The sequence below is a fragment of the Falco peregrinus genome, chromosome 8 (assembly GCF_023634155.1).
Source record: "Falco peregrinus isolate bFalPer1 chromosome 8, bFalPer1.pri, whole genome shotgun sequence".
NCBI classification, from domain to species: Eukaryota; Metazoa; Chordata; class Aves; order Falconiformes; family Falconidae; genus Falco; species Falco peregrinus.
Genome location: NC_073728.1, coordinates 22,251,910 through 22,266,833, shown reverse-complemented (window position 1 = coordinate 22,266,833; position 14,924 = coordinate 22,251,910). Strand labels below are relative to the sequence as shown.

The window sequence follows — 14,924 nt, the reverse complement described above, 5'->3', positions numbered from 1 at the left end:
GTTTAGTGCCAGAAAAATATCTGTATCAAGGCAGAGCTGTGCTTTTACTGTCCAATCAGAAATCTACAAATGCAGCAAGCAGATGGATCTAATTATATCCCACTTCCTCTAGACAGATGAAATCTCACTTTAGTTTGGGTTTTTTACCCTAAGGTTATCCGACCTAGCCTTATCTTGAATTTTGTGATTAATTCTTACCGTTGCAACTCCTGGTGCTTTTAAAATTTTTCTCTGAAGACCACTTCCCTTCCTTCATCTCCTTTTCAGTCTATCTTAGAGCTTTAGCTTATGAAGTACATTTATAAGGCATATGTGCTATTATTATTATAGAACATTGAAGGGTTACTAAAAAATCCATTAGCATTACCACAGCCCCTCTAACCTTCTTTATATACCTTTATGTGCTCTGTAAAAGACAGGCAGCATTTTAATATGTTTACGTAGCTTTCAGCACAATAAAGCTTGTCAATGATCAGAGATACTACGTACTGCTAAGAAATCAGTATTTTGACAACAACTAAATTTATACAGATATACATGGATATAGAAATATATCTATACAGATACAGATATGGAAAGGAATCCTCATTTATAAATGCTAGTGGGTATCAGACTTTCTCATAGAACCTTATTTCAAATATCTATCTGTCTAGATAATATTGCAATTAATATTTATGACCACCGCGTGACCAGTGCCTTGCTCATTTGGTCCCATTTTAACTCAGGGTAGCTCTGGGACAGGTGACAGCGGCCACCTTTGCTGCAAATGCCAATCAAGCCAAATCTTTTGATGCCGTCTGGAGGCTGGGAGTTAGATGCTTGCTGCAAATTTGACTGCGAGGTGACTATTACTGCTTGCCTGTACGCTTTCCATGGCCAGCACTGATCAGTAACTGTACATCAGGAGAAATGGGGGTAAAAGACAGCAGTAGCTGAGGTAAAACTTCATTATTCAGAAATAGGCCACTGAAGAAATCTGTTCAACACCCTCTCTGAGACCACATGCATGCTGCTAGACCTTTCTGTTGCACCATCAATTCTTTAATTGCACTCATTTTTCCTCATTTTCACAGTATGTAAAACTACTACAGCTTGAAGCTTACTTAATTAGTTTTCCACTACAAAGTGACATAGCTTGGAAATGCATTACTTACTTTATCTATTGTCTCAAATATGTTTGCTGCAGCCCCACGGCCAGTGGCAAAGGCTTCCAGACAGGGAGATGCCTGGCCAAGATTTAAAGCTCCTACTAAAACACCAAAGAAAACCTGAAGAAGTGGAAAAAGACATTAGCAAAATATGAAGAAGTGGAAAAAGACATTAGCAAAATATGATGTCACATTTTTATTATGGTTTAGAGCTTAAACAGGCAAATCAAACTACAGCGACTTAATGACTTCTTATGCCTCAGCTTAGCTGCAGTGATTCACTATATGAGCATAATTAGTCCACAAGAAAGCAAGCAAATGCATCTTAGAAGGGATTTTTGCTGTCTTTCACAACTTTGCTTCCACGCTGAAGTAGATCAACTTACCTCATACTTGCTCTGACCTAAAAACATGAGCACCCAGATATTTACTGAGGTGCCACTGATGTATTTTTAAGGTACCTCAATTTGACTGGGTGCCTGTGTCTTGAAACAAGGACTGGAACTGAATCAGTGGCAAGCAAACTATTTTGGAGATATCCTTTACCAGTAAGCAGATGAGAGGCTACAACAGTTCAAAAACAGAAAGCATCTTAGAACACTATTAAAACCTTTGTATATTGCCATTCCTGTCTCTTCCAATACTCACAAAACTTACTTCTGGAGCAGGTACCAACTACAGGAAACATTTTGTCTCCATCTCACACAGAAATGAACTGTAAGGGTTGCTACCAACACTGGATTAGCCACTATTTGAGCTGAGATTACTATCGGTCCAGGTGGACAGTTTCTGCAGGTAGCACATACCAAACACGCTCACTGTTTCAAGTCCTTATCCAAGAACTAAGGGGAAGAGTTACTCACTAGTGACCCTCTTCTGAAAGCCCCAGGAACCCCTTTTGATCTAAGCCCAGAACAACACTGGAGAAAATGAGCCACAGCGTCCACTCTTCCTGAAGGATCAACAGACAATAAAGTCAATTGGACAGAGTATCAAATATCAGAGGACGCTTCACTCCAAGAATTTAGCCCTGGAGTCTGGCCTTGGACATTAGAAGCAAGTGAAGCTGGAGCATGTCAACCAAAATACTAAGGTATTTTTTCAAAATTTCCTAAGAGCTGCTAATGCCTTATTTCCTATGAAGGGGTTTTTATCAAAGTTCTTAAGAGTAGACAGGAACCATCTAAGGCTGAAAATGTTGACAATTCCGATAAGAGACAGGGCCTTCAAAGAACAGGACACAGGAAGATGGTGAACATCAAAAGATAAAGGCTTATTTACCACTTATATACCACACACATGCAAACGCGTTGTCCTTACAACAAGGAGTGAGCTGCATTGTATTGTAAGTATAGCTTATTCTTCTGAGCGCTAATATACCAGGGTGTGCTTTTGTCAGAAAGAACAATTTTTGCCTAGAATTTCCTCTGCTTTATTCCTTCTTAGTTTTTCAGCTACAGATTTGGTTTGGCAGAACAGATTATAAATGTTTAGATAATATCTTTGGTGTATGCTTTTGGTCAATTTTTTGCTTTGTTGTGGCTGATAGTTTGAACATTCACCTGAGCACTAGAACTGCTGTGTAGTTTGGCAACACATGAGAATTCTGCTAAGAAGCAATCAAGGACTCAGCTAGCCCTTTGAATACAACACAAACAACAGTCAGGATAAACGGGCAAAGTGTATAAGGAAACACTACTGTTGAGAAAGAAATGGAAGTACACAGTACTTAGTTCTCCCCTGAACCATCGTGATGTCTACTGAAAATAACCCCATGGCTCGAGAGGGAGAATCTACTGTACACATACTGTGCACTACAAACACCTACACTGTGACGTATATAGATCATGCCATAAGTTCATACTCAGCTTCACTATAAACTAATTTTCATGTGTGAATGAGTCCCAAAGCAAGTAGGTTATATGCATGTCAGAATCCATCACGAACACGAGAGAGCAGGTTCTGTACATTAAATAGAAGGAGGAAACACAATGCTTAGTGTATCTCAATGCAGTATGGCTGGTACACAACAGACCAAAAAAAGCATATGTAAATGTTTTGTATCTACAAATTTTCCTCTCCTCCCCCCTGCCAGGCTAAGACTCTACAGCAGAAAACATGAAGTACAAGAAAGGTGAGTGGAAACTTAAGAGGAAGGGGAGCTTAAGGGAGAGCCTCTCCATTGACAGCTACAATTCTTCAGCTACAGGGTAGCTCCCCCCTGTTTGCCATATGTCACATGGAAGCACTGAACTAGAGTTACCATGTGCAAGGCAAGGAAATTGCTCGCTTCTTTGTTTTTCGCAGTACTACCTTTTATCAACTACGGGTGTCAAGAGCAGTTGCAAATGATTTCCTGTGAAGGACAACATCCTTGAACAGAATGACTTAATTTTACAGTGTTCTCAGAGTAATTTACCAAGCTTCATTTAGCAGGAAGTTTTGCGCTGCATGCTGCTAGTGGTTGTGAGCTCTCATGGTTTGCAACAAGCAGAGAAGGAGCAGAAATATATGTCTCATCAGATCATCCAGCACTTACAAGGTTCTGGAGAAATTCACTCTGGGTCTGGACAGCAGCCTGCCATTTGGGCAGTCCTGGCTTAAGCAAATAACGAAAATATCTGCAGATGTTGGTTTTGTTGGATCTAGGTCATCAGCGTCTGAAGCATCTACTGTGCAGAAGCGGATGCATTGTACCGTGCTGGGTAGTATGTTTTTTTGTATACACTGCAGGAGCCACAGCCAAGTGTGTTTATATATTATTGTATATATATTTACATGTTCTTTGTTACCTGTAGAGCTGGGTGGGCAGTTAGCAACAGAAAATGGTGATTCAAAGTAACAGAAACTGTTCATGAGAGAGAGGTTAGATTTGATAAAACTTGTCTTTGGTTAGATTTCTCTTTACCACAATGGGGTTTTTCACCACGAAGTTAGTTCATCAGAGAACCCAATATCCCAGAAGTCATATGCTGACCCACAAAATGGTAAAGCTGGTTTCAGGCCTCTGTCAATGGTGTAGAAGGCTCTCAAATGAAAATATTATTTCCAATCTCAGTAAGCAGCATTTCAGATCTTTAAAATAAAGATGGGGGTTTTTTTAATCATATCCAATTTTGTCCTATACTTTCATATATATACTGAGTAATGATCTTTAAAAGGCACATAGAGCCTTTGTTACCACGGAGCCACCAGATACCAGAACACTACAGATACATGTTCCAGAATTAATGTTTTAAAAAACAGTCCAGAAAAATTGCATCAGGCTAAAATGGGTACCTGCAAAAGAGTTCCAGGTGAATACTCTTCTTCTTCAAGGACAAGTTTAGAACCATACCAAAAGGCTAATGCATAACACAGGAAAATTATAAGCCACATATAACCTGTGAACAATCCCATTATTATTCCTTTTCGAATCCCCCAGTGCTGAGCAAACACCAGATTCTTATCGTATCTGTAGAAAGAAAAGAGAAATAAAATGGGATTAAGTGAATTTGAAAGAGATTTCAAAACAAGCAATGAGCAACAAAATGAGTTGTCTTCAATGACTGGCTGGGCCACTGTGTTAACAGTGGGTCCATGTAAGGTTGCTACCTCTCACTCTGAACTGAGACACCACTGCTGAAACCAGCAATGCTCCCAGATCATGAAACCCTTGTATGTTCTAGTGCAATAAGTACAAGAAACGCAACACTCACTGCAGATACCTTGCCTTGGGGTTTGGGGTTTTAGCAGAGTGACATAGGATTTAAGAATTTGGCCAATGCTTCACAAAATCACAGAATGGTTGGAGTTGGAAGGGACCTGGAGATCAACTAGTCCAAGCCCCTGCTAAAGCAGGCTCACCTACAGCAGGCTGCACTGGATCATGTCCAGGTGAGTTTTGCATGTCTCCAGAGCAGGAGACTCCACAACCTCTCTGGGCAGCCTGTTCCAGTGCTCCATCACCCTCAAAGTAAATTATTTTTCCATCATATTTATGTGGAACTTCCTGTGTTGTGCTCTGTGCCTATTGCCCTTTGCCCTGTTGCTGGGCAGCACTGAAAAAAGCCCGGCTCCATCTTCTTGACACCCGCCCGTAAGGTATGCATTGATAACATGCCCTCTCTGACTTCGGGGTAAACAGGCCCAGCTCCCTCAGCCTTTCCTCATCAGGGAGATGCTCCAGTCCCCTTCATCATCTTCACTCATCACCCTCAGCTGGACCCTCTCCAGTAGTTCCCTGTCTTTCTTGAACTGGGAAGCCCAGAACTGGGCACAGCACTACAGATGCAGCCTCACCAGGCCAAACTAGAGTGACAGGGTCACCTCCTCCACCTGCTGGCCACGCTCCTCCTAATGCACCCCAGGATCCTCCTTCTTGCCCTTTCTGAAGACTGGCATGACATCGGCTTTCCTCCAGTCTTCAGGCACCTCTCCTGTTCTCCATGGCCTTTCAAAGATGATGGATAACATCTGCCAGCTCCCTCAGCACTTGGGGTGCATCCCATCAGGGCCCATGGATCTGTGGGTGTCAGGCTTGTCTAAATGAACTCTAACCTGATCCTCCTCGACCAAGGGAGAGTTTTCCTTTCTCCAGACTTCCTCTCTTGCCTCCAGGGTGTGGGAAAACAGAGGGCCGGCCTTGGCAGTAAAGACTGAAGCAAAGGTGTCATTCAGTAGCTCCATTTTCTCTGTGTCCTTCATCACCAGGGTACCCTCCTCATTCAGCAGTGGGCCCACATATTTCCTAGTCACCTTTCTCCTGCTGCTGTACTTGAAGAAGGTTGCCTTGTTTTCTTTGATCCCCTTCATTAGATTTAATTCCAAATGGACCTTAGACTTCCTTGTCACCTCCCTGCGTGTTCTGACAACATTCCTATATTCTTCCCAAGTGTCCTGTCCCTTTTTCCACATCCTGTAAAGTTCCTTCTTCTGTTTGAGTTTTGCCAGAAGCTCCTCGTCCATGCAGGCCTCCTGCCACCTTTGCTCAATTTCGTATTCATGGGGATGCACTGATCTTGAGCTTGGAGGAAGTGATGCCTGAATATTAGCCAGCTCTCTTGGACCCCTGTACCTCCTACAGTTCTACCCCATGGGATTCCTCCAAGCAAGTCCTTGAAAAGGCCAGCGTTAGCTCTCCTGACATCCCGGGCTGCAATCCTACTTGTTGCCCTGCTTCCTCTGTGCAGGATCCTGAGAACTCCACCATCTCATGGTCACAGCAGCCTTCAGAGTTTCAGAGTCCATACTTCAGAGCGTGTCCTATAGCCGTGTTATGTTTTAAATGAATTTAATAGAAATTTGCAGCCTAACATCATCAAATCATTATGTCTTGCTGGAACTAGTTCTCTTACTTATCTTAAAAGTACCCAAAGCTTTCATATTTGCTGCGAAAGTGATATACAGACAATGTTTAGGGGAAAATTTGACAGTTGCTCCTAAAAGTGGGAATAACTTGCAGGTAGTATTGCTGATGTTTTATTTCACCGACTGTCTGAATTATGAAACTGGTTTTGCATATGTAAAGTTATTTGAAACCTAAATTTCTGTAACATACATGCATATTATTCTCAAAGCTAACAGATGGTCATTGTAGATTTTAGAGATGAATTGCCATGACTCTAAAGAGCTTTACAGTGGAAGAAGAAATCAGAGACCTTACAATTTGTCCATACAAACCTTTCAGCTTCTTTCTTCTCCCCACCAAAAGCAGCCACTGTTCTGATGGATGAGAGCACTTCATCAGCCACAGCTCCAGCTTTTGCATAAGCCTTTAGTTCTCGGCCTGTTAGTTTTGCCACAGCCTACAAAAGCACAAGAAGTGCTGGTTACACCCGAACTGTAGGCGCAGACAAGGACAGCAGGAAGCAGTGCTGGCTGTCACACTGCACTGCCTGCTCTGCATAAGGTCACATCCTCTGCTCTGTGCAGGCTTTTGTTAGGCACATTGCACACTCAAAGACTTCTGTCTTTTAGTTTTAGGGCATATACTTCTGCAGCATATGTTTTGCAGGACAGTTATCCCCTTGGCCAACAGCTCTGCTCCATGCAGCTAGAAAAAGCAGCTGACAACACCTGCTTTCCCTCCCTCCCTCCCGCTAACTGGGCTTAAGGAGACTGCAGACTAAGGGTTTGTGCATGGTGGGAGGAGGAGGGAGCTTAAACAGCAAAAGCAGCCCTTTAGCCTCTGTGGCAGAGTCCAGCTTCAGGAAGAAGTAGTAATGGTAGTAATGGGGGAAGATGGAAACAGATTTTGCCCAACACTGTGCTTTCTTTCTTGGGCTGACAGCAGATAGGTTCCTACACCACAGCTGAGAGCACGCTGGATGCTAAAAATCTTACTTAGGCTCACAAAAGTGCTCAAATTAATGGAAGAAAATGTAGCCATGTACAATTCTACACAAAGATACTTCATTAGCTTGGGAATGACATATCGCTAGAAATTGTCAAGTGTCATTATTTGCTTTCTCTCTTCAAATACCCTACCCCAGGGATCTATTAGCCACTTTTGGAGGCAGGAAACCAGGTCAGATTGACCTTGGGTTTGTTTTCTTTATGGCAAAAAAATCAAAGATTTGGGTTGGAAAGGCTCATAAGGAGGAAACACTTAACAGTGGGTATGTGAAAGGAAAGAGATGGGACCAGAGAAATAAGAATGGAAGGCGGGGGGTGGAAATTACAAACATAAAGGGGTATGAGCTCAGAAAAAAATTGCAAATGTAGGAAAGCAGCATCTGGGAGTTTATTTTAGTCCCTGCCAGGATTCTGCTTTCCCACTTCACACTAAGTCATTATTCATGCCATCTACTTGCAGGCAGCGCAAGGTGATAAAGAAAAGCAGGAAGATGAGAAATCAGTCAGTTACATTAGAGGTTTTATAGCAAAATGATAGCAAACTGTTCCTGGTGTGGAAGAAATGAGCTAGCCAGAGGGCTGAACCCAACCAAAGAGTGTGAGAGAGTGCAGAGGAAAAGCAGGAACTGCCCAGCCCTGCTGGGTGTGGGAGAGGAAGTGAGAGGGCAGAGAGTCCTGCAGTTTGCCTCTTCACCATGCTTCTTCTGCACAGTGTCAGGAAGCTTGTAAGGAGCAGATGGAGGAGCAGAACAGGTACAAATGGGAGAGGATGCAGCAGCTGCCAGGAGCAGGGACAGCCTGAGGTAAGTTTGAGCAGTTGTTTTCAGCTATTTTACATCTCTGAAACTTGATCATCTCTAGAAGCTCCTAATTAGAAAAATTAAGCCCTGTGTCTAGTAACCAGCTAAACTACTAGGTATGTAGTAATAGAGAGCTGGTGTAGGCCAGGTTCTGATCTCTGCAACCATAATACCCATCCACAGAACCCAACAGAAGGTATGCTTACACTCCTGTCTTAGAAGCAGGATACATTATTCTGGGAATCAGAATAAGCAAAACAGGAGCACAGTCTGCTTCCTCACTCTCCGAGCCCTGGTGCTGCTATGACCATAATCAGCTTCTCTTGACTTTAAAGGGGTGTAATAGTCTTCTCTTCCACCCATCATCCCAGCTCTATGGCATGCTTCCCTGCTTATCATACTTCAACACGAATCTCTCACAATTCACTTACCAAGCCATAGACAGCTGCTCCAACCCCAAGCAGAGGGCTGACTGCAATGATAACCAAGGTCAATTTCCAGCCACTGACAAATCCCAGTAAGAATCCACACACAAAAGTGGTTAAGCGCTGGATAAAGATTGCTACTTGGTCAGCAATAGCCTCATTAATTTTGTTAACATCACTGGAAAAAAAAAAAAAAAAAGAAAAAAAAACAACAGAAGATTGGTGAGCATATCTTTTGTTTGTGTTGCAGGTCTTGGCATGTTTGCGTTAGCTGCTTTACCCTGGAGAGGGCCCTTCCTCACTCCTATTCTTTTCACCATCATCCCTTCCAGAGACCCTGGGCTACAGCAAGAAATGATGCAATAGCAAAAGGCTTTTATGCATGAATACTGTGGAGAAGATATTGTCTCTTCCCAGGAGAAGTCACCCTGCTGGCAGACTCATTCACTAGCTAGTTCTTACTACTGTGCCCCAAGATGATCAAAGGAGGGGGCAGAGATATCCCAGCTGGATGCAGCTATCAGATAATGGAAAAACAGTGTAGCTGATACGGCGTTCCTCCCATCATGGGGCACTGAGAATGTACCATACTGCCTTGCTGAGGGGGCAGGAAAAGGGAGGAGGGCTGTACCTCTCTTCTAGTTTCACCTTCTACCACCTCCTGGTTCCTCTCTCCACCTTATCAGGTAGTTTCTTCTCTAAAGGAGAGGTAGAATGGGAAAACCAAGGACGGCTACTTTATCACTGGAGGCAGTGGGAAAACATGACAGCTCTATCACATGGGGACAGTGGTACAGCAGTTAACGTCATTACCCTAGGCAGCTGCAGAGTTCATTTGTTCTCTGTTATGCATTGCCAAATAGAAAAAATGTCTTAAAATAAAACAGTAATCATACTTCTGCCACTCTTGGCTACTACCTCATCCCTGAGATTAGAAGAACTGGGAACTCCTGAAATAACTAGGAGCAAGTGGCGTTGATGTTTCAAGTACAAAGTTGTTAGCTCATCGATGTATCAAGTAAAATTACAGTTCTCTGTTGAAAAAATTAAGAGTGTTGAGTTAAGCACACGTTTCTATTTCTTCTGGAGAATGTTTTTTAGCATTCAGGAAGCTCTTTGTAAGCACAGGACAATGTTGTTTGAAAAAACAGGGAACTGTTATTTATTAGAGAAATACATGCTCGGTTCCTATTTTTTGCCAGATAAATTCTTCACTGTGACTTACACTTGTCATTTATTCTTCATAAAAAGAACACCACAGAAGGTCATAAGATACCACTGGGCAGTGAGTAAAGGCAAATAAAATCCCTTTCAACTACAGGAAAATATTCTGCAAATGTGACTACTATTTTGCAGATACAACTGAGAACAGGGAGACATCTAGAGTTGGCATATTCCCCTTGCAGCTGCCTTCAGTTGTAAACTGGAACCACTAAGAAAAGGAGCAAGCCTTTACCTCTGCTTTTCTCCAGGGTAGATTTTCACCCAGGATAAGAAGGTTTCTCCGTCTACCTTGGGTGCCTTTGTGAAGGTAGGTGCTTGTACCTTCTTTAGCAGAAGATTAAGCAAGGCTTACTTTTTTTCTTTTAATAGCCAACAAAAGCAAAGCATGGCCCTAATGTAATTTTCCTTTCTGGGAAGTGAGAGCGTTCAAACCCGCATCTCCAGCCTCAGGGGAGTGCGCACTGCAGCTAAATTACAGATCACTCTGAAAGGACTGGGCACAAGAGGAGAAGGAAAGGATGCGGCAAGTTCACAAAAAAAAACCCCACCCCAAAACCCAACAACCCCCCACACACACATTAACATACAAGGCACAAAAGGGAAATAATTGTGGCTTAACAGTTAAGACCTTCGTTTTGAAGGTGGGGGAGATAATCAGCCTGGTCCCTGCTCCCAGGAACATAGCTGAATTGTATGTTAGTGTTTTTTCAAATGCCAAGTTACTGGCACTCTTGTGTTTGGAAAGAAGTGCAAAATGTTTGCAGTGTACCTTTTTTTCTGTATTACTTACTCAGAAATGCGGGTGTTCAGTTCTCCTACAGATGTACAGTCAAACCAGCCTATATCCATTCGCATTACTTTCCTGAAATAAGCTTTCCTCATTTTCTGTATCTGACGAGCTGCAGCCATAACCCAAAAGCAGATCTGTGAAGAGCATAATGTGGCTGATAAATTGCAGTAAAAAGTCTTTCTACTCCCAAGAAATGCAAAAAAGCAATTTGGCTAAAATGGGAAAGACCAATTTGGCTATTGATAAAATTACTATTCAGGTAAAATACATTCTAGCTACACAGACATGATAATGGTTTATGCCTTTGATCTTTAAATAATCCAACAATTTTATAAAGCGTCTGGATCAAGCATTTGTCTCAGCTCTGATAGGCTGAGAGGAGACGCAAGTTAAATTACTTGTGCTGTTACATGAATGTCATATGGACAAATTTTTTTCCATCTGTAGCCTTAAGTAATATAGGGCTGGCAGCCACCCTACCTCAGCAAAACTCTGGGATAGTTTTCAGGAAGGAGACTGACAAGTGATTTTGCAATTATAAAAAGCTTCAAAAGCAGTGAACCCTTTAGCAGGTTATGCAGGAATCATGCAAGCTTTTAGCTCATCTCAGCTATAAGAATTGAACCATTACTACAGAATGTGTAGGGTGTGATTCTTCTCCAGCACTAGTTTTACACTAGTATTACTCTGCAATATCTCTATAAAGGAAACATAGGGCTCAACGCAGCTGAGATGCCTACTGAGAATCTGCATGCCCTTCAGCTGTTATTTTAGGAGGGTGTGTGGATTCCATAGTAATCACACTTGAGCAAGTATTTCTTCTAATATGAAAGGAGCAGCATGCATCCATCTCACTAGGTAAAACACACCCTTGTACAAAGGTATGCATGCACAAATCCAAGGTCTCAGACTGCCAAAGCTAACCTATTTCAGTAGATAGAATGAGAATTGAAAGCATCTGCTCTGCTCAAATGGACAGTTGACTAAGGAGTTAAAAGGAACATAATTATTATAAACTGAATTATTTAGCGATTTAAACTTTGAAATCAAAATAAGGAACAAAATACTGACTTGGATGTATCCTAACACCAGTACAGCACAACCAATTCCTGCATAGTAACCTGCAAACTTGGTCATTTCTTGCTCAATGTCCAGCAGCCTAATGAAACAAAAAAAAATAAATAAAGAAAAAAAGAGTTAGCAATACTGGGTTAAGTTTCTCACAGATTTCTAATCTGGTGTTTCTTCAAGTTAGTCACATCAACTGGCAAGTCATCTTGTTTTGCTAACAGAGGCATTGTTTCACAATACTGAGGCTATAGCTAGCAGGGGCTGGTTTGCTTGCTCTGCCTGTTGCACAGGGGTAGGGCACTGGGAGGTACCAGAAAATGCTCCATTGTCCTGGAACAGCCCTGCAGTCTCTGAGAAACCCCACCAGACGGCATGCTCCAAAACAGCACAGGTGAGAGGGTGTGTCAGGGAAGAGCTGCCCAACAAGTTTTCATTAGATATTGAATGCACTTGCTTTGTGCCATTATACCGACTAATAACACTCAGATTTAAACAGTGTTGTGGGGAGAAATAAAGGCTGCTGAAGACAATTCAAGTATTACTTTGTACCATAAGCTTGCTAATCTGAAATGATGCTTTCTTTTAGCTCAAGTAGGAGTATTAAATTACTCCTCCTATCAGTGAAAGACATCGAGTTGCTGCTATTGCATTTAGATTACTTTGAAATAGGCACTTCAGGTCATTATTGCTTGTGGGTTTTAGACAACTTTTTAAAAACATCCTGCAGAAAGCAAATTTTATTCCATTTACCTGGAATTTGGTAAAATGAAATTTTAAGCCAAAAGGGACCACTATGCACCTGGAATCATCTCGCAAAAAACAATCATGGAAATAGCTCAGGTGCCTGACATTGATAACCAGTACCATTTTTAATGCTTCAATTAAGATCATGAAGCAGATACTCCTCTGGAGTACTGCATTCAACTCTGGGGCCCCCAACATAAGCAGGACCTGGACTTGTTGGAAGGAGTCCAGCGGAGGGCCACAAAGACAATCAGAGGGCTGAAGCCCCTCTGCTATGAAGACAGGCTGAGGGAGTTGGGGTGGCTCAGCCTGGAGAAGAGAAGGCTCCAGGAAGACTTTACTGCCGCCTTCCAGGACCTCCAGGGGAACTACAAGAAAGCTGCAGAGGGACTTTTTTCAAGGGCAGGTAGTGATAGGACAAGGGGGAATGGATTTAAGCTGAAAGAGGGTACGTTTTCATTAGATACTGGGAAAACATTCTTCATTGTGGGGGTGGCAATGTGCTGGAACAGGCTGCCCAGAGAAGTTATAGATGCCCCATCCCTGGAAGTGTTCAAGGACAGGTCAGGTGGGGCTTTGAGCAACCTGGTCTACTGGAAGGTGTCCCTGCCCATGGCAGGGGAGGTAGAACTAGGTGTTCTTCAAGGTCCTTTCCAACCCAAACCATTCTATGATTCTATGAATGTATCCTGCCTGGTGGGTAGGTGCTGCTTCAGAGGAACAGAGGTCTGTAGCAAATTCTGTATTCTGTCTGCTAGCCCCATCTCAGAGGTCTGGCTTGGGCAGCCTGGAGCAAAATAATTTGGCACCAGTCACCTACATCTAGGAATGTGAATCACTTCCCATGTGCTCTGAATTTCAGAGACCTCTAGACAAGTAACTTTTAATTATAATTAAATATCTAATTAAATGTCACTCGGAGATTAGAAAACTCTTGGAATGATGCACTGAAAAATGAGCCTTAGGAGAGGTTACAGGTTCAAATCTGGTTTTGACAGATATCTGTATCTGAATGAATCATCTAGACTCCATTTATTACAGTTAATGGAAAGAAACAGGCACTCTTATAGGGCAGTTCATCTGACCTGCCTTAGACATCTCCCATAAGCTAAGATGAACTGCATCCTAGAAGTGCTTATTTCTCTTTACTAAATTTACTTAATAAATTTAATTACTAAAGTTTAGCTAACTTGCTCAGAAGTCAGCAGGCACCTATAGATACCTAAGCCCTAATCAGAATGACCAGAAGTCATTATTACCTACAGTGTCATCAGGGAAAACAAATTAATCAAGTCAGATGTGTAGTAGCTACATCTCTTATCAGAACAATCATCGTCATAGAATATCCCCAGACTGACCTTCTCTTCCTTCAGGTAATATCTCCAGCTCAGAAACAGCACGCTATAACAAGAACCATGCCCCTTTTCTGCCTTATGGCTAGAAAATGTAAAGTTTAAAGGTTTGAACTGGACCTTCCCTAGCGATACATTCTCTGACAAGCCATAATAACAAAGGAAAAGAAACTAATACATCTGCTACTTACCCACATCTTATTGTGGCATTCTTTTCATTCTGATGAATAGTACCATTAATCCACATTATGGTGTTATTTACACATATCTTGAGTGGGTCTTTAAGCTCTTGCATTTCAATGTCATATTCAATGAATGTGTCTGCCATTGCACCAAACACAAGTAGCACAGCTGGCTGGGCTGCTCCATGAACAATAGCACAGAAACTACCAACAGCCATCATTAAAATTTCCACAGATGAAGAAAATCGAAACTAAAGAGACAGGAAAAAAAATACAGTGTCTGCTGAGAGCCAGTCTTCAAGTTGGTTGTAAACTGATAAATCATTAATCTGGTAGATCAGATACAACATCATTCTCTTTAAATTTCAGAATTATCTTCAATAGAAAGAAGACAAATCTCTCTCCCCAATCTAATCTAATTTCACCTGTGATTACAGCCTCATAAATTATTATGAGCTCCCTTTTAGCTGACAGCAGAATCTGACCACGTGAATTATCATGTAACATTAATAGCTCGATATCATTCCACATTATTATCATTCCAGAAACTAGATAAAAGATTAAGAATAGTAATTATAATTCATATATATAGTCTGCTTTGCAGATTTCCTGCGGGGATGGAGGGAGAGGGAAGGGAGGAAAAAGTCTTAGGGCACTATGGAGAGCCTCTGAAGAGTTAGCTAATTTCTCAGAAGTCTGAGGTACTGCAGTAGAAAGCCAACTAAAAGTCTGAGAGCACGTTCTCATAGTTAATACTCTAAATGTTGGCTGAGCCAGGCAATTGTGCATTAGGTCTTAATCTGGGAGAAATGTATAGAAATATGACATAGTATGTACTGAAAAAAAGGACTG

General features: G+C 42.0%; 1 protein-coding gene across 12 annotated transcripts in view; it reads right to left on the bottom strand.

The window, feature by feature from the left end:
* ABCB11 (ATP binding cassette subfamily B member 11) overlaps positions 1-14,924 on the bottom strand; it is a 68,365-nt gene that overhangs the window by 27,840 nt on the left and 25,601 nt on the right. For all 12 annotated transcript variants that reach the window (XR_008748501.1, XR_008748503.1, XR_008748502.1 and 9 more), the window contains 7 exons: positions 14,082-14,323; positions 11,795-11,882; positions 10,724-10,857; positions 8,716-8,887; positions 6,810-6,934; positions 4,428-4,602; positions 1,155-1,268 (listed from right to left, as the gene is read on the bottom strand). Coding sequence is in view for 7 of the 12 variants with exons in the window: in XM_055812723.1 (XP_055668698.1) it covers positions 1,155-1,268; positions 4,428-4,602; positions 6,810-6,934; positions 8,716-8,887; positions 10,724-10,857; positions 11,795-11,882; positions 14,082-14,323 (1,050 nt within the window). In the remaining 5 variants the exon portion in view is untranslated. The remainder of the gene's footprint in view (positions 1-1,154; positions 1,269-4,427; positions 4,603-6,809; positions 6,935-8,715; positions 8,888-10,723; positions 10,858-11,794; positions 11,883-14,081; positions 14,324-14,924) is intronic.